Below are 19,803 nucleotides of genomic sequence, written 5' to 3' on the forward strand. Positions count from 1 at the left end.
TTTAGTAAAAAAATCTATGCTAATGAGTCGGCTCACGAGCTAACAAGTTGAGGTTGGAAAATCTCGCGCTTGACTTGTTATACTTAACGAGCCTTATTTCAAGTTTGAACTCGAGCCAAGCTCAAATAAAATTTAAAGTGAGCTGAACTCAAACGGTTCGCTAGCCGATTTGGCTTGTTGCCACCCCTAATCATTATAGTAAGATGATATGCTTTACAATCTCTTTCTTTCGATTTTTTTAACAAATTTGTTAATCAACCGTCCAATATATATATGGTGTTAATCCAATATGAAAAGTCATTTGGTGCGAAACATGCGAAATGGCTATCTCGGTCATCCATTCATGATCAACGGCTATCTCAGTCGTCCGATCATGATCGGATAATTGAGATTGTTGTATTGTATGTTTCGCACCAAATGGTATTTCATATTGGATCATCCCTATATATATTTTAAGATCTCACATGACAAATATGAGAGATTAAGGCAATCTACAGAATTCAAACATTACAATAACATTAGTAAGAACCAGAGCTAAGGCATGGGTTCCACAGCATTGAACGGCTTAATGTCCTCTCAATCTCAAAAAATTGTTCTCTCCATAAAATCTGCTGGGGCTCGAGAAATTAATTAGTGGAAAACTACTTCATTGGATCTTAGTTATTCCTGAAATCTTTCAACATTGTTCAGCTTATTCTCATTCTAAAGTTCAAAATAATAAATAGTTTTCTGGTAGAGTTTAGGCTTTAAATGCCTGACGATTCTCACTCAAGGAACATGGTTTGATTTATTCTCATCAAATACCATTAACTTTAAAGAGTTTCTAGTGTAGAGCCATTAATTTCTAAAAGCAAAAGCGAGCTTAGAAGACAGGAATATTTTTACCAACCGAAAACTGCATTTGCAAGCTACGCCAACCTCACCACCAACAACTCCTACAGTTAGTTCATTCTCCGAACAAACCCGAAACTGAAAGCTCCTCTTCATCTTCCTCGATCGAACTGAATCTCATACATCACATACCCAGTGCAGCTACCCTTACTTGTTTTTCTTCTAAGCCTCCTCTCTTCCTACAACAGGCACTACCCACTTCGTGCTGTTCAAGTTTCTGCAGGCTAAGGTGCTCCGGACTGGGGATCAGAACGAGGAACTCCTTGGCTGTAATGGCGGAAGTTCGAATGGCGTCGCCTAGGGTAAGTGGGTTTGATCATCTCTGACCAGTGCATCTTTGAGTTATAACTGATTGATTTGCAAGCGAATTCATCTTGGGTTTTGGCAAATTTTGGAAATAGAGAAGAGTTTGTAGATACACAAATGCAAGAAGAATAACAGTACAAGTTTTCAGCTATTCTCTCCATGATTCGAATGTTTGCACCAGCAAAAGAATAAAGTTTTGGTCATGGAAGTGTTTTATAATCTCCTTAACTGTTTTTTTTTTTTTTTTCATTTCTGGAATCAAATCTTCTGAAACAAAAGTCAAGAAGAATAGCAGTAGAAGTTTCAGCTATTCTCTCCATGATTCAAATGTTTGCAGCATCAAAAGAATAAGCTTTTGATCATGGAATTGTTTTATAATCTCCTTAACTGGTTTTTTTTTTCTCTTCTGAGGTCAGATCTTCTGAAACAAAAAAAAAAAATATTTGGGATAATTTTTGTCTATTACTGAACTTAATCAAGTATAAGCTCTGAATCTTCAAAAGATGGAGCTTTAAAGGTTTTTAATGCGTTAAAAGCCTCTAAATAGATGTTGCTGTAACAACTAGATCAAAACCATTCTATTCAGAAGGGAAATTTTTACCCTTATAAACCCTTCTTCTGTTCTTCATCGATTTACTATTTAAAATAATTCATTCATGTACCAATAACCACATTCCGAATTTTCAAATCTGAAATAACTGAAGTTAATATTTCTTTTTCATCTATTAAACCCTATTATTCATTTTTCATGTTCTTATTCCCATTTTCAGAGAAAGAAATCAACCACTGCACAGCAGAAAAAGGCAGAGCTTGAGCAAGAGGTAAGATCCACCTCCTTTTCATCTACAATTCCCATTTTCTTTATCTTCTTCTAATCTCATTACAATCTTCATCAATGAAGCTGGTTGAACATACTTTAAATTCCTTTTAAGAGTAGCCCAATCAAGTTTAGTTGATCTTAATTATTCTTCTAAAATAGGTAGAAATGAATGATCTGTATTAAGTTGGCAGGATTTTGGACTGTCATTAGTGAGCCATAACCACACCCAGTTTGCTATTAATTTCTTCACTACTGCCACCATGTAGACTTGATTGATTCATAGATTAAAACACCTAAAGTTGAGCAAAATCATCTCTTATTGATTGGAAACATAAAATCTTCTTAAAAGCATCACCTACAGCCATGATACTTATATTAGCTTTTGGTGAGATAAGAGGTCAAAATCTGAAAAAGATCAAAAGTCTATAACAGGCTTTACCTTCATCACTAAGACAATCAATTCATGACAATAAAAGCATAGTGAGCTAGGTTAAGTTTTTCTATTTCTCACAAAGATGTCTTTCTACTTTAGGCAAATCACCTAAATTTTTTATCCAAAAATGACTATGAAGAAATTTCCTGAGAGCTAATATGACATTGATATCATTACCCAGAATAAGAATGTCGTCAACATATATCAATAATGTTGTAAAACATTTTCATTTCCGATATGTGAATAACGAGTAATCTGGTTTGGATTAAACAAATCCAACAGCTTGGATAGCTGTAAAGAACTTGGCTAACCATTATCGGGAAACTTGATTCAAGCCATATAACAACTAATGAAAGCAAAGTTTTTAGAATGGTTATTTTTCAATTTTTGTTTTCTTGCCCAATGTGTTTAAAAAAACAAAAAAGTAGGTAGCAGTTCCATCTCGATTCAGTTGTTGTCTTGATTTATCATCTGTAATGGCGAGTGACACTGTTATCCAATTCTTAGGTTGGGAAGCTTCAGAAAATTCTTGATCATGAGGAAAAGGTAAACGTCGTTCTGAAGAGTGCAATGCATGAGTCCGGTGGCAGCATCTCTCAGATCCCCTCCTTCCTCCCTCCAAAGGTAACTAAGAACTGGTCACGCACAGAGACGAAGTGATACAGTGATTCCGCAGTTCATGGCTAACCCGTTGATTATCTTCCTCTGTGACCTAGATGAAGGAACTTCTCGCAGAGCTAGCGATGGTGGAGAGTGAGATAGCTCGCCTTGAAGGTGAAATATCCAATCTCCAGAAGGGCTTAGATCGCGCACAGGTAGTAGCAGAAGCACCCAGTTGGAAGCAATATCAAACGAGCCGCCTGAGCAATGTCTCGTCATCGGAGCAATCCACGCATCCACCGAGACATCCGACGCCGAGACCACAAAGTGGGCACCTCCGGCAACCGTCCGAAGCCAGAGCCATGTATTTCATCAACCAAGCCATTAAAGGTGATTACCCAGTGAACGGTTTCATGAAAAATGACAAGAACGAGAGTTCGGCTGATCAGAGGAAAAATAACCAGGAGAGTGTCTCGAAGAAGAGTGGAGTACTGATAGAGAGGCCGTTGTCCACTCAGAATCTTCCCCCCAAGCCTACCAAGTCTAAGGTGAGCCACCGCTACATGGTGCAAATGGGTCGACTGGTTTTTGAAAATTAGACTTCTTTTCAATAAGCTGTATTTTCAAATTTATTCATGAGAAAACCCTTAAAAGGATTGAAAATATGACTATATACATACATACATATATATATATATATACATAGATGGTTGTAAACGGGTAACCGACAAATGTATAATGGGTATTTCCTTAAATCATACCTTTGTTCCGTTACCTGTTTCACATGAATGGATAACAACTTATTCCGTATCCCATTTTCTTCGGGTAAATGGGTAAATGGATAATTTAATATACTATCTTAAAATGACATAACAATGATAATAAATAGATACAAATATTAAAAATTAAAATTAAACTACAACATCACATAAGATTCATAAAAACTATAAAATATTATAAATTATATAACTAATAAGACATCTTTATAATATAAAAAAATAGTCTAATATCCTCTACTCTTTCCTTTCTACTAAGCTAAATAAATATTATACAAAACCGAGTAAACAAGTAATTTGGTGTTGAAAAATGATTATCCATACCAATTTTGTTTATAAATCGGGTGATGGGTAATCGGGTAGTTAAGTTGTTTCTTTCATATCCTTTTATAATCAAACAAGTAAAGTGGATAATTAGGTAACTGGGTAAAATTTTCACCCTATATACATATTCTTTCAAACTTTTTCTTTTAAAAAAAGGATTTATTTGCCATTTAGTTTTTTTTATCTATCCATGCATTTCCTTAAGAAGCCTTATTAAGTAAAGTTTTTTCTAATTAAAACCTTATACATCTTTAAAAATTAAAATTATGTGGATTTTTTTTCTCTCACTTGTGCCCCAGTGTTGTGAGATTGACACAGTCCGAAGGGAGTTTCTTGTTTAACCACTCAATATGCACCCCTACCCATTTACTATTTCAGGTTTAAATCAACCACAATTACTAAGTATTCTAATGAAACATTTTTTTTCTCGTTTCAGCCACATGAACAAGATTCAGACATCAGCTTCAACATGTTGTTCAGCTCTTTATCAGATTCAAGTTCATTAGAGGAGAGCACACAGAAGTGGCAACCCAACAAGCTGTCAGAGAGCATCATGAAGTGCTTGATCTGCATTTTTATGAGACTGATTAGAACAACAAGGGCTGTGGAGCTGGAAAAATCAGGAGTTATCTCCAGATCTAGCATCTCTTCACCCATCTCCAGAAGCTTCAGGTCAGAGAACAGCTCAAACTCAAAATCAGGTCTTCTGATCCCTAAGGATTTTGGCCAGCAAGATCCTTACGGCATTTTTGATATTGAGGACTCACTTCCTAGGGACATTGGCCCCTACAAGAACTATCTCAAATTCACTTCAAGTTCATTGGATGCAAAGAGCATTTCTAGTTGTGTTCCTCTTCTAAGAAAGCTAAGGTTTGTTCTTAAGCTCCATAGCAGCATAATTTCACAACTTTGCTTAAAATACAAACAAATATATCAACAATTGGCATACTATGCTTATTATGATCACTATAATCAATGTTCTTTCTCATACATATTAAGGATTATTGTTTGGCATTTCAGGGTTTTGATTAGCAAACTCCATGATGTGGATCTAAGGTTCTTGACATATCAACAGAAGCTAGCTTTCTGGATCAACATGTACAATGCTTGTATCATGCATGTATAGTATGGCCAATGAGTTCTCCTCTCTAGAATTTTTTTTATATTGATCTCGTGCTCTCTCCAACTGCAATGCCACTCACCATTTGGCTCATTCTCTAAATCTTCTAGGGTTTTCTCCAGTTTGGATTACCATCTAGCCCAGAGAAAACACTTTCCTTGATGAACAAGGTATGGCAACTACATATCCATGGCAAGTGCCATCTCATTTTAATGACTGATCTTTTAGATTATTGTATCTTAAGCATGAGGGTTGATCCAATACAAAAAGTCATTTGGTGTGAAACATGCGAAACGCTATCTTAGCCATCCGATCATGATCAACGGCTGAGATAGTCATTTCACGTGTTTCGTACCAAATGACTTTTCATATTGGATCAGCCATGTCTTAACTCTACTTCAGGCGGTTCTCAGTATTGGTGGCAACAAGCTAAATGCTCTAGCTATCGAGCGTTTCATTCTAAGACGATCATTCAACATGAAAGAAGTAAGTACATTAATGAATCCTAGTTCCATAAGGGTGTTAACAAAATCTAGAGCATACCCTCTTATACAACTTCTACAGGTCCAGTGGAAAGGTGAAAAAGATGATACAGACGACATCGTTCATCGTATATATGGACTCGAGTACCCTGAAGCCAATGTCTCATTTGGTCTTTCCTGTGGGACAAGATCTTCACCAGCTGTAAGAGAAACTAAAAGTTTTATTTTTCTTCTATTAATTTTTTTTCTTTTTAACATTCCAATGTATTTTCAGGTTCGTATATATACGACAGACGGCGTCTCTAACGAGCTAGAGAAGGCAAAGCTAGAGTACCTACAAGCTTCAATTGTCGTGAAGAGCACAAAAAGACTAATGATTCCAAGGCTTTTGAATGAGTTTGGTAAAAATACAGACTCGTTGGTGGAGTGGGTCTGTGACCAGTTACCGACATCTGGTTCTTTAAGGAAGTCCATGGTGGAGTGCTATAGGGGCCAAGGTAATGGGAAGATTAGAGATGTTGCAGAAATAATGCCTTATGAGTTTGATTTCCAATACTTGTTGGCAGTGTGAGTAGATTATAGCCATTTTACAGATTGCAATAATGTAAACGTAGAGAAGTTATCTTTTGGAGGGAGTGGAGAAATTGATTACCACATCAGTTTGTGTATCAAGTAGAAAATAATGTGTCTTCTTAAGACTTGGCTGTTAATATCATTGGTGTGACTGGTTAAGAGTTCGTTGAAGACTATCTCTCTCTTTCTCTCTCCTTATACAAAATATACAAATTATCGTTGAAGAATGTTGTTAAAGGAGGAAAAATCTGCTCTATGTAGTTTTACATGTCATAATTGTACTTTTTTACATATTTCAGCACTTTAAGTCATTTATGGATGTGTGAGGGTACTCTTGGTCCCTTTGTATCTTTTTCCTTTATTATAAATAAAAAGGAGAGAGGGTCCAAGCATGCATGTGAGCCATCTGTCCCTTTGGTTCTCAACTTATTCTCTCCACAATATAAACCTAGCATCTCTTCTTCTTCCTCTTCTTCTTTTTTACTCCTTCTCTTTTCACATTTCTTACTTCAGCCAAACCTTTATAAGTAGGGGTGGCATCATGTTGAACCAAGCTCAAATCTGTTTAGGTTTGAGCTTGGCTTGACATTAAAACTTCAAGCTCGAGCTTAGCATCGAACCTTAAATTGAACTCGAGTTTGAGCTGGGTTCGAGCCCAAAATATGTTTAAAATTAAAAAAATAAATAAATTACAAAAATAAATAAAGTGCATATGGAGATTGAGCTTAGTACCATTGAACTGCAAACTATCACAAAGGAGCAAACACTTCCATCAATGGTGTTTAATCCATTGGCAAACAACAATATTAGATGTTGAGGGACCCAAAAGGGTTGAATGACCGATCGACTTTGAGGTTTGATGTAAATAAGAGCAAGCATCAACCAACTAAAGAGGGAATTTATGAGAGCAATTAGAGTAAAGGATATTTTTTTTAAAAATCTATACTAAACGAGTCAACTCACGAGCTAACAAAACGGTTTGAAAAATCTCGAGTTTGGCTTGTTATACTTAACGAACCCTATTTTAAGTTTGAACTCAAGCCGACCTCAAGTAAAAATTGAATTGAACCAAGCTTTTTTTTAGCCGAGCTTTAGCAGTTTGCAAGTTGGTTTGGCTTGGTGCCACCCATATTGACAAGATATGAAACCTTAGAATCTTTCAAATGCATCAACAACATGAAAAAAATAAGGAAGATAAAATTAAATTCATACCTATAATGAAAAGAAATCCCTGAAGGAACTCAAAAACATAAAGAACAGAGTGGATTCACAACTCTTTCAAAAACATTTCTTAACATGAAACCGTAGAATTTTACAAATGTATCAACAACATGAAAAATAACAAGGAAGATAAAATTAAATTTTGACCTATAAGGAAAAGAAAGTCATCAAGGAACTCAAAAAATAAAGAACAAAGAGGATGTGACTAACTCTTTCAAAAAAATTTCTTCAAATACATTCCAGCAATCTTGAATTAAGACTTTTGCATCATTCATTAAGAAATCATTCTATTTATTTTTATTTTGTTTAAAGCCTTTTATCACTCTTATACCAATTTTCAACCAATCCATTTTTGTTTTGATCCATTTTCTAGTTCAATTTCAAAACTTGCTTAGACATAGGAATTATTTGATTTCTATGTTGTGTTTCTTCACCTATTCTGTCATATGATTGCTAGGTTGGGTTCCTTCACCTATTTATTACAACAAAATTCCTTAAATTTCTTGTCCAATTTTATGTTATGCCATTCCTAATAATTCTAATTTATTTGTTAAATGAGAATTTTCAGTTGGAACAAAGAGAAAAATTACTAACTCACAAAGAAAAACTCATGCCAATTTTATTAGTCTTTTAAAAATTTCACAATTTCATCACTAACTCTCTCTTTTTTTTTTTTATCAAATTCAGCACCCACCCAAAATGTTAGCACCTTATTATCCTTACTTCTATTCTAAAAATCAAATCTTTATTTTTAACCAAAAGACCACCACCATTAATTTGATAATAGTCACTAACATTTTTATCAATGTCAATAAAAGTGTTCCTTAAAAATAAAATTAATCATCCTATTAATTAACTTCAAAAAAGATTAACAGATAAGAGGAGATACTTAGATCATTTAGTAAATGGTTAAAAGTATATGTGTGTTCATACTTACCGTGCAATGATGTATTTAGCAATATGTACATTAGGAGGAGTGGGATACTATATGATTTTTCTCTTGTGGAAAAAAATTTAGAAAAGATGTGTAGACTATTAAACCTTTCAGAAAAATGATTGGTCCATTTCATAAGATCAAGATCCCAGTCAAAACCAATGATAATGTTAGATGTGATTGGGCGACATATGCCTATTATACATTCCAATTGTTATTATGTTATCATTCAAGTCATCATGTTAGATGTAATGCCATTTTGATAATGGGTGTAATCAACTAGATGGTGTAGATGTAAAATCTGATCTAATTGGACCTCACACAATTTTTTCATAATTTTATATCTTCTATTTGTGAAAACTTTTCTCTGCCTAGAACCTAGGTAGTCCAATCTTGAACTTACTACTTCATAAAATAGTAATAATTGAAGTTATTAATCTAAGCGGTTTGTTGTTGTTGTTGTTGTTGTTGTTGTTTCTACTACCTTGGACTTGGCCTATCAACTATGAATAGAGTTTATAAGAACATCCAAGTTTCTTGGTTCATTATGCTCTACCCAAGACAATCTTTGACTAAATCTTTTTTATTGAAACCTATATGTAGGCATGCTTTAGTGACAAAACTTTTGATGACAATTGAGTTAAAATGATAGAGCAAGATGAAGAAGGTAATTTTGGCTCCAACTGGTTGCAAGGAGCATATGATCTAGGAGGATTTAGGCAATATTCTCATCTCTATCTCACTCATGTACCACAACTATGGGATGTTCATTCTCTAGCTTTTCTGCTCAAAATATAATTGGTCTAAAAGTATCTTGTAGATTTATGGCTTCATCCTTTTTTAAAGTTTCAATGCCATTGCACTACAAACTCTATGCTCCACATTTATCTATGAACTAATCCAATTAAATCTCCCACTATGTGCAAGAGAGAGCTTAATAAAGGAAATGGTTTCTTAGTGTATCACTTTCCCTTTAGTTTGCTTGAGACTCAAAATTCTCTTGACTATGTCCATTGAAGTTACAACATATATTTGGTCTTAGATTGAAGAATGGCCTTTGTTTTCTACTTTTTAGTTCGTGTAATATATGTACGTTTGTCAAATAACTCCACACCAAAAGAAAACAACATGCATCAAGGGACTCTCATGTATATGTTGAAGATTATATTTGTTAGACAAGTGGTCCTTTGTCTAATCAGTAAAGCTTATGCTTCAATATGTTGTACCCTTGAACCCTTGAGAGAAAGTTGATAACTTGTACCAAGTACAACCTAAATAATTATAAGAGTAGGGTGTGAAGGGATCAAAATCTAGCTTTTCTTCTCTAGAAGATAGCTTAGCCTTCTCCTCTTGGGTCCCCTTTCATTATTTTGTTTCCTTCTTTCCCTTCTTAATATTTTTTTATCTTGGAGATTTTACATGGGATCAAGTAGGATTGGTTTTGGTGTCTTTTGTCATTCATTTCATTCTCTTATCTATTTTGTTCATAAACTTTTTTTATTATCCAACTTTAATTTGTATTGGTCTGCAACAACTCTTACTTTTCATTTTCTTTTTTTTCTAATATGTTAAAAATAGATATAGGATAATATTACATGACTTTCATAGCAAGAAGTCTCACAAGAGCAAAAACTAATATGGTGGAGTTTTACACGAGTCTCATAAGAAAGAGGTCTCACATAAGAGGCTTAATTAAAAGAGTTTTAGTTAAGTTAGTCTTCTATTTATGTTTAATAGCTTAATTATTTTACAAATTATCTTTTAGTGTTTGACTTTGGGTGTAATTGGGACAAAAATAATTTAATTATAATATGATTTTACTTATTTCCTATACTATAAATATATGCTCATTGTACTCAGTCATAATCAAGTCAATAAATTATTCCTCTTTTTAAAAATTCAACATAGTTTAAGAGCAAGTTAAGTGAGTTGACTTAGTTACCCCACGAAGAATTTTTTATTTTTTTTTGGGTCCCTAATCTCATGTCTTCTTTCTTTTATTTTTTTCTTTGCATAGACTTGTATTGTTAGCTCTTCCATGTTCTATGTTAAACTTTCATTATTCTAAGATTCATCAACTCCTATTGCTTTATGTTAGTCTTTAATGCTTCAACCCCTTGAGTCTTTTGTTTTAGCAACATCTCAACTACAAATTGTTGCCAAATATCGAGTCCCCATACCTATTGTTATTTGATCATCAGACCGCTCCTAGAATGGAGTTTTTCCATCTCCAATTAGTTGCCAATAACTAGTCCACAAAGACTATGCCTATCCATCTGAGTAATTCTATAATAGTGCTTCCACTCGCAAGTCTATACCAAGCAATCTCAAGAACTAAGATTGAGTAAGTCTCCAATAGTTTTGGCCTTTTGGGTCACCCTTGGACTTGATTTAATCTATTTGAGAAGGCCTTGGTTGAACTTGCTTGCATATTGTATATTGGCATTCTTGTGGCCAACTGACTTCTTCAATGATGACTTCAATGTTTGGGAGGTCGATGAGTTGCTTCTTCCTCCCCCTTGTAGGATGGATCCTCTAGGCAGTATCAGAGGGCGACCAACATGGACCTCGAAAAAACCACATGCCCTGAGATGTGAGCCAACTTTGTCACCTAGCACAACTCACTTGGAGGTTTCCATATCAAGTAAGGTTGTTGGATTTAGGATCCCGTGATGTTAAAAGAAGAAGAACTAGATTAAATGAAGAAGAAGCCCAAGAGGAAGAGAGAAGAGAAGAGAAGATAAAGTGGACGACTAGGTGAGAGAGATTGAGAGAGAACTAAGGAGGATTAGGGTAGTAAGTCATGTCCCTAACCCTCTCCCTTATCATCTATTTATAATAGTGAAAAATCAACTGATTATATCAATACCCTTTACCCTACGAAGGGTGGAAAAGGGGCTAGAAAAGAAAAGATTTTACATCAATGCCAATATTAGTAGATTACTTCTTCCAACACCCTCTCAAATTGTGAGAGAGAAAACATCATAAATACCCAACTTGACACAGATAGTGGTTTAAAAATTGGATGTGACCGACTTTGTAAGGATATCTGCAACCTGCCCTTGTGAGGAAATATGTCAGATAGATATCATACTAACTTGAAAATTTTCTCACATGAAATAAAAATCTACCTCAATATGCTTTGTTTTCTCGTGGAAGACTGGACTTGAATCAATGTGGATGGCTGCCTCATTATCACAATGTAATTCCATGGATGCTCCTTTATGGAACCCTAACTCCATGAGGAGGGATTTGATCCATAGAACACTAACTGCATGAGTCATGGGTCTATATTCTGCCTCAGCACTGAACCTTGCAACTACATTCTATTTTTCACTCTCCCATGTGACCAAGTTTCCTCCAACTAAAGTGCAATACCCTAGAGTGGATTTCCTGTCACAAGGTGATCTAGCCCAATCTTCATTTGCAAATCTTTCAATGTTGAAATGACCATGACATTTATGTAAGAGTCTCTTGCCTGGAGCTCTTTTTTAAATATATGAGAATCATCTCTAAAGCTTACCAATGAGTAAGTTGTGGTTTGTTGGAAGATGACCTTGCCCATTTCAACTACTACTATTGTGTCTCTTTGGTTGAGACATTATTATTGTAGAAGGACTTCTCAGTTGTTGATTGTTGTTAGCATTGGTTATTCTAATGAAGGAGAAAGAACATGGTAGCCCCAGAATATTATCTTCCGGGTGATTAACCGTTACCCCCCTTATTTGGCATTTTTACTCCTACTATTTAAGAGTCGGTATCCTGTGGACGAATACCGTGATGGAAGAGTTTATTACTACACTTCTGAGCAATGCCTATAGACCCACTACCTGTAGAGGATAGGAGTGTGCTCAACATCCAATGTGAGTCCTAAGAGGTGTTTTTTGAGCTACTTTAAGAAAGTGGGTAGACTTTGTGCCCCACAATAGGATTACTTTTTTGCCAGTGAAATTGAGGAGAAAATATTTTTGACTATGACCATTTGACTGGAGTATGGAGTAATGTCTTACGGGTAGGAGTGATTTTACTCTCTTATTTTATGTCAACTACGTCTTTAAGAGACCACCAATTTGAGGGAGAGTGTTGGAAGATATGGTGAACTGCCATTTTATATGGGAAGATCCTACCATTAGCAGCAAATTGGGTGTTCATGATGTTCTCTCACCCCCAACTTGAGGGGGAGTGTTGGAAGATGGATTCAAGCCCACACGATCAAGGAAGGCCCCACACATCCAAGATATGTGGAAGATGGGCTCAAGGCCAACAGACCCAGGAGACAGCCCACATGCAGACAAGTGATGGCATGATGGTAAATAAAGAGTCATCTCATAAAGATGGCACTGATATAATTAGTTTAAGTTTTAGGGGCATAATTATAATATTATAAATTATTAATCTATAAATTGAGCTTTAAGGGAAGGGTCATGACACAAGTCCATAACCTCTTTCTTCCTCCTATTTTCTCCCAATATGTCGTTTCCCTTTTTCTCCATGAGCTAAATCCATGGAGTCTTGAAAATCAACATGGTTTATGTACATACTGATTTACCATATTTATTGCATATAATATGTCTGGTCTAATCACAGTGAGATAAATAAGTTTTCCCACAAGTCTTTAATATTTAACCACATCAACATTTTCATCGAAGCCTCCACATAACTTTGTATTAGCATACATAAAAGTATCTATCAGTCGACATCCCATCATTCATGTGTCCTAAAGTATATCATGGACGTATTTTCTTTGAGATAAGACAATGTCATGCTTTGATTGGAAGACTTTAATACCCAAAAAATATTTAAGAAGTCTAAGATATTTTGTTTTGAATCCATTACATGTTTCTTGTTTTACTTCCCTTATACTATCTGTATCATCCATATAAACCGCCAATAATATGATTCACTTGGAAGCATTCTTTATAAAGATGAAATGTTTTATTGAACACCTGCATACCTACTCCTCCTTAACCACAAATCCAAGTAGTTTATGCATATAGATTTCCTCCTTAATGTCACCATTTAAGAAAACATTTTTCATATCCAGTTGATAAACTAACCAAGAAGAATTCACATCGAGTGATAGCAAGAAATGTACCAATTTTAACTTGGCCACATGAGAGAAAGTTTCTTCCTTATCAACTCCATAATACTATGCGTACCCCTTTGCTACCAAATGGGTTTTGAGGTGGGCCATAAAACCATCCGGATTATGATTCACAACAAAAACCTATTTACTGCCCAAGGGTTTCTTACCAAGAGAAAGTGAAACCAAAGTCCAAGTCTGATTTTCATATAAATTATTCATTTCTTTTTCTATTGCCACCTTCTATCCTGGATGTTTCAGGGCCTCCTAACACGACTGAGGAATAGACACAGGAGAAATTGATGCAAAAAAATTTACAACAAGAAAGAAACAAACGATGGTGTGAAACAAAATTAAATATAGGATAAGAGGTAGAGGGCATAGTACAAATCATAGGCTCTTAACGGAGAGCAAAGAGCCTAGTATCAAACGGTGATAACTTGGACATGGACTATTATACAAATGTCATGACCATATTGATGTTGAAAGCTTTGCAAATGTCGACTGGGCAAACTCTCCAAATGACAAAACATCGACATCTGGCTATTGTACTATAGTTAGAGGAAACTTGATAACTTCGAAGAGCAAGAAACAAAATGTTATTGTTAGGTCCAGTGCAAAGGTTGATTACATAGCCATGACATATGCGATAAGTAAACTGATTTGGGTTAAGTTACTCCTCCTATAATTGGGGTACAATAGAGACACCCCGACGAAACTTCATTGTGATAACCAAGCATGGAATAATAAATTAATTTAGAATAAAAAAATAATTTTAAGTTAATTTAAATTTAAGATTAAATAAAATTTAAATACGCCTAAGCTTTTAGATGGATTTAAGTTCATACTTTTTACTTTTATTATTATCTTTTATGTGTAACATGGATATAATCAACCTTGTTAATAGGTTTTAAATACGTATCCATTAAAACCTGTGAAACTTATTAAATATTCATTAAAAACTCAATAGAAACCCAATAAGGGGGAGTTAGTCCACAATAAACTTGAAATGAAGTCAAGATTTTAATTCATCTTAAATGAATTGATTAAATTTCAACTCATCCTTGGGTGTTAGTATAGACAAGTTCAAGTGCACTGGAAAACAAATTATAGTATTAGTGCCCCAAAATAAAAAATATGATATAAACTAGAGAATAAGTAATTTTGTAATATATTTAAATAGAATATATACCTAAATAAATAATTAACCAAAATAAGTATGGTTACTACACTTATAAGTGATTTAATGTGTAGTATTAAAATATATTAACAATCTAATTAATGAAAAACTATATTATATTACTTAATGATTACAATTTATTATAAATTAATATAATAATTACATTTGACTAGAATAAATTATAAAAAAATAAAAAGTAAAAAATAACATAAGCGAATGTAATAAAAAAATAAATTATTTTTTAATAACATAAGATATATTTTAACATTAAAAATTACTAATTTAATACAATAATAAAAAATAAATATAATAAATAAATAAATATATTATTTTATCAATTACATAATATATATTTTTACTTATTATTAATTGATAATATATTGCCACAAAATTTAAAACCATTGGTTTAATTAATTATAGCAATGGGATAATTAAACCAAAATAATTTATCAAATGTTTATTTTAACAATATTTTAATTATGACTATTAAATCACTAATTTAATATAGTAATTACAAAATGAATATACTGAATAAATAAAAACAATTATTTTATAAATAAAAAAATATGGATTATTATTTTTATGACACTGGTTTAATTTTTCCTAACTTAGGAAAAATTAAACCAGCTTCGTCTTCCTCATGGCGCCCCAATGCGTCATCTTCCTCACAACATCGATAATGGTGGGAAATAACGGCGGGCCAACAGGCAACGATGACGGAGGTAGCGCTCCGACAGTACGCCGAGAGGGAGAAGAGAGGGAGGCCGAGAAGCTCGACCTCCCGTGCTCTGCGATGGCGGCTATGTGACGGAGGCTGAGAGGGAAAAGATAGAGAGAAAAAAAATTCGAGGGAGAAAAGCCGAGTGGGAGAATTTTTTTTCAGGAGAGGAAGTCAGAGAAAGGAGAACAGAGCGAAATGATGAAAAAAAATTTATTCAAGGGAGGGAGAAAATGTCCCGTATGCGATTCATATGGATGATTTGTAAAATAGGTATGAAACATAATTTTCCCATTTTTGTGTGAGAAGATTACTTACGTGATTCAAATGAAGAGGAGATCATTTTGGACTAACCCCCGTTTCCCCCGTTTCACGATGAATGTCCAATAGATTTAAATGATTTAAGCTGGATTTGGATAAGGGTATTTAATTTTTTTTTATTGGGTAGGCGTACTCCCACAAGAGGTGCGCAATGCGCACCGGAGACACGATACCGCGCCGCTCGGATTCTGGGCCTCGGAAGTTTCAATTTTTAAGTTCCCTCCGCCGCACTCCCACCATCCATTTTAGCCACGTCAGCGCAACCACTCTTTTTAAGTAACGGCGTCGTGAGCTGGCATGCGCGGGAAACCTCGACATCCGTCGAGCCCAGCCCGTTAGTCGGACGTCAGACGGCTTTTTTCAATTTCAGTTTTGCTGAGCTTTTGGCGTCCGTTGCCGAAAAGGTGAAGGCTCCGGAGCTGCTTTTGCTTTATTTTTCTTTCCCTCTCCGCTGTTTTTCTTTGGCGGTTTTGGTTTTTCGGTTTCGGACGTCCTGTCGGAGATCATTGTTGCTGAGACTAGGAGGTATTATTCTTTACTTGCTTGGATTCGTGCTTGGCGTCGGTCTCCTCACATTTCCATTTTTCTGTCTCACGCCGTGCCGTTGGATTTTCGTAATTCGAAAGTGTTCGTCCTTAGTCCTTCTAAGTTTAGCTGATTGCAGAGCTTCTGATTCTATTTTGTCATTCACTCCTCCTGTGTTTGCTCTTTTTAGCTTTTTTCTTCTTCTATATGTCGCGAAATTGTGTTTCTTGCTTTTATGGTGTTGGAGCTTCAAGATTTTGGTGCGAGAATGGACCGTCTTTTTACGGTTTTTTTTTCTAATTCATATGTATGTAATTAGGTTCTACATTCTCGAATTTGTAGCTAGAAATACGCATATTATGCGTGATCACAGTGTCGTGCAGAAGTAGCTGAAGTTTGTTGAGAATTTTATTTATTATATAGAGGACGCGTTGTACTGTATCAATTCGATTTCTGCTGCATGCATGTGCTTAGCTGTGAAAACATAAGTGGACTAATAAGAATTGAACTACCGCTGCCGTTTGAAGGTTCTGCTGCTTGTGTTGACAGTTATTACTCACGAGTTTGTATATTATTCATAGTATAGGACGTGCTATACTCCATCAATTCGATTTCTGCTGCATGCGTGTGCTTAGCTGTGAAAACTTAAGGCTTTGCTCACGAGTTGATAGACACACCATTCAATACTATAAGTCTCTGTTTTTTAGTGTACAAGAAGTTGTTCTCTGAAAAAACTTATGATGCATTGGCTCTTCCATATCAACTTAGTTAGATTCCTTGATAACCATGATCTTCTAATTGTGCTTCCTGGTATTTAAATTGTTAGTGAGATCTAAGTTGAAACTTAAGAGTGTGCATACATTAGAAGAGTAACTCAATTAACACCATTGTTTCAAATGGGCAACCAAACTTAGAGCCTGCAATATTCTCGTTTTATCATTTTCAGGGCTGGTGGAAGAAAAGAGGACACTTGATATCTTCTGGCAGATAGTTTCTTCATCAGATTAGCTAATAACACACGGAAACTAGAGGATGCATAACATTTTCTAAGGGATAATTTTAGGTACTCCGTTTCAAATTTCAGTGTGACGATAGTGATTGCTGTTACTCTGGTTATACTTAAATCAAGCTTACTATAGAACTTACTTTTATGTGAAATATCACTCAATTGAAAAAATACATGGTTACTTCCTATAGCAGCCTTCTATTTTTTACCAAGAGATTTAGTCAATATTTGTGGGTTGTGCATGTGAAACCCTTATTTAGTAGTTGAGCGATTGAAGAGAAAACACCCTCCTTAGCAAGGTAATCAATTGGACAATTAGCAGATATATGGATGTGAGTACAATAATAAACAATGTTAATAGAAAGGTCTTCAGTTTCAAAGAAGGTAGATTACTGTTGCCAAGGTGTCTCTTTAGAGCCCGAGCACCAAGAAATGATGTTAGGTGAGTCACCTTCAACATGAAGCCGCTCATGAAACTTGTCCCAACAAATTTGTAAACCATGTCTAAGGGCATGCAATTAATCCGAGTTGGAATCAGGAATTCCAAGAGGGCCAACATAGGAAGCAAGGATCTCCCCTACAACATTCCTAAAGAGACCACCAACTCCAGAAGGAACAGGATTACCGGTGGAGGATTCGTCAAAGTTGAGTTTGATATAGCCTAACTTAGGAGGGGTCCAAGCAATCATAGGGGGTAATGATGAAATTAATGATATGAGCTGCAACTGCGCGCCAAGGAGAATGGGCTTGATTGAAAAGTTTTTGATTTCGTTCAAGCTGAAGACCCCAAGGAACAAGGCCAAACAAGCCTTAATCATAATTTCCTGAAGAAGGGTAGTGGGATGCCCAAGTCAAGACTGATAATCTTGTCAAGCGAATTTAGAATGTGGAGATAGAGATTAAAGAGCTTGAAAATGTTAGTCCAGACCTGTCAAGAGAAGTGATAGTGAATGAGGAGATGATTTGAGGTTCATTTGCATTATTGCATAAAAGGCAGGCCACAGTAGAGAGAGGGGAACCCCGCTGATAAGGTTTGCCTTGGTTAGAATCTTGTCATGTAATGTGCACCAAAAAAAAGAACTTGATTTTCGGAGGGGTGGAGAGTGACCATACCGTGACAACAAGGTCAGTGTTGTTGCTAGTTGCCAATGGTTGAGTGTAACAAGGTGACACCGAGAAAGAGCCATTTGGGTCGGGGCTCCAAAGGATTCTGTCATTGTTGGGGTGCTTGATGTAGTACTTATCAAGGAGTGAGATGAGGTTGCTGTACATTAGAGCTTTATCATCAATCAAACTACATTGGAATTGAAAGGACCAATCAATGGTCTATAGACTGTTGTTTGCAATGTAATTGCTGATAGAAGCGTTTTGATGATGAGCAAGCTGAAAAAGCCGGGAAAAACCCATTTTCAAGGGTCTCTAGAGAAGCCACTTGTCCAACAAGAAATGAATTTTGAGGCATCATCCCCCATATGCCATAAACTGCTATCATGCCCCCATGTTTTGCTTAACAAACGTGATCCACAGCAGATGCTGACAGATGTTCAGCTTCCAGCACCATTTGGTGAGATGAGCACCAAATAGTGACGCTAATACTCCTGATTCCCAAACCCCTTTTGGCTTAGGTAAGCAAATGTATTTGCACTTCACCAAAGGATGCTTAAAACCCTCCGAGGCACCCTTCCGGAGGAAACTTCTCTTGATTTTCTTAATGTTCTTGACCACCGCTGTAGGGCAATGAAGAAATGAAAGGAAATAGGAGGGAATACCTAAGAGGCATGACTGTAAAAGGATAAGTCTGCCTGCTTCAGAAATAAGCTTTCCTTTCCAAGTTGATAAGCATTGGGTGAGTTTCTCAACAATTGGGTTCCAAAGCATGCAATCAATCCTTCCTACAAAAAGAGGAAGACCAAAGAATGTTCTAGGAAGGACATTGAGGCAATAACCAAGATGAGAGGCAAGAGTACCCAAAGTGGCATGATTCATGTTGAAGTCATACAACGTTGTTTATGCCAATTAATCTTCTACCCGTAAATGATCTCAAATACACGAAACAGAAGTTTAACACACCCAATCTGGTCTAAGGTCCCCTCTTCGAAAATAACTATGTCATCCGCGAATTGCCCAATGGGAATCAACTATTTAGTTATATAACAGCTAGTTCAGAATTATAAAAAATAAAACTGCTTCTTGAATCTTCATTCCGTAGAATAGGATAAAAGATAAATTTGCTAAAAAATAAGAATTTAAGGTTGTGAGAAATTGAGAGAATTAGGGTTGAGAGAGAGAGAGATGAAGAGAAAGAGTGAGGAGAACCAAAAAACTGAAAAGAACGTGATTCTGGATTAGGGGGAAGAGCATGACTCCCTAATCCCTTTTATTGATTGAAGTGGGTGTAGAGAAAAAAACATCTCTACCCCTATAACTAGTACACCTTATATCTCCAAATATACAAGTCCAAATATTCTGAAAGTTGGACCATCGGTACTT

The 19,803-nt window shown here is 35.5% G+C and overlaps 2 protein-coding genes across 2 annotated transcripts in view; both read left to right on the forward strand.

The window, feature by feature from the left end:
* Positions 1-969: 969 nt before the first annotated feature.
* LOC137944391 (uncharacterized) lies at positions 970-6,551 on the forward strand. The gene is made up of 10 exons (XM_068790063.1): positions 970-1,193; positions 1,968-2,018; positions 2,958-3,074; positions 3,167-3,598; positions 4,587-5,020; positions 5,171-5,270; positions 5,381-5,440; positions 5,673-5,756; positions 5,835-5,954; positions 6,027-6,551. The coding sequence occupies exons 1-10, from the start codon at positions 1,164-1,166 to the stop codon at positions 6,321-6,323; spliced, it is 1,725 nt and encodes a 574-aa protein (XP_068646164.1). The 5' UTR covers positions 970-1,163; the 3' UTR covers positions 6,324-6,551.
* Positions 6,552-16,316: 9,765 nt separating this feature from the next.
* LOC137944113 (uncharacterized) overlaps positions 16,317-19,803 on the forward strand; it is a 31,881-nt gene continuing 28,394 nt past the window's right edge. The window contains exon 1 of the mRNA XM_068789647.1: positions 16,317-16,409. The gene's annotated coding sequence lies outside the window, so the exon portion shown is untranslated. The remainder of the gene's footprint in view (positions 16,410-19,803) is intronic.

The sequence above is a fragment of the Aristolochia californica genome, unplaced genomic scaffold, assembly GCF_029961685.1.
Source record: "Aristolochia californica isolate CCGP_79_NKW_82.1479 unplaced genomic scaffold, dmAriCali1.0.hap1 SCAF_11, whole genome shotgun sequence".
In the NCBI taxonomy this organism is placed as follows: Eukaryota; Viridiplantae; Streptophyta; class Magnoliopsida; order Piperales; family Aristolochiaceae; genus Aristolochia; species Aristolochia californica.

Coding starts and splice junctions, on each gene's coding strand:
- LOC137944391 (XM_068790063.1), top strand. CDS start 1,164: ATGGCGGAAGTTCGAATGGCGTCGCCTAGG. Junction 1,194..1,967: donor TTCGAATGGCGTCGCCTAGG/GTAAGTGGGTTT, acceptor TCCCATTTTCAG/AGAAAGAAATCAACCACTGC. Junction 3,599..4,586: donor CCAAGCCTACCAAGTCTAAG/GTGAGCCACCGC, acceptor TTCTCGTTTCAG/CCACATGAACAAGATTCAGA.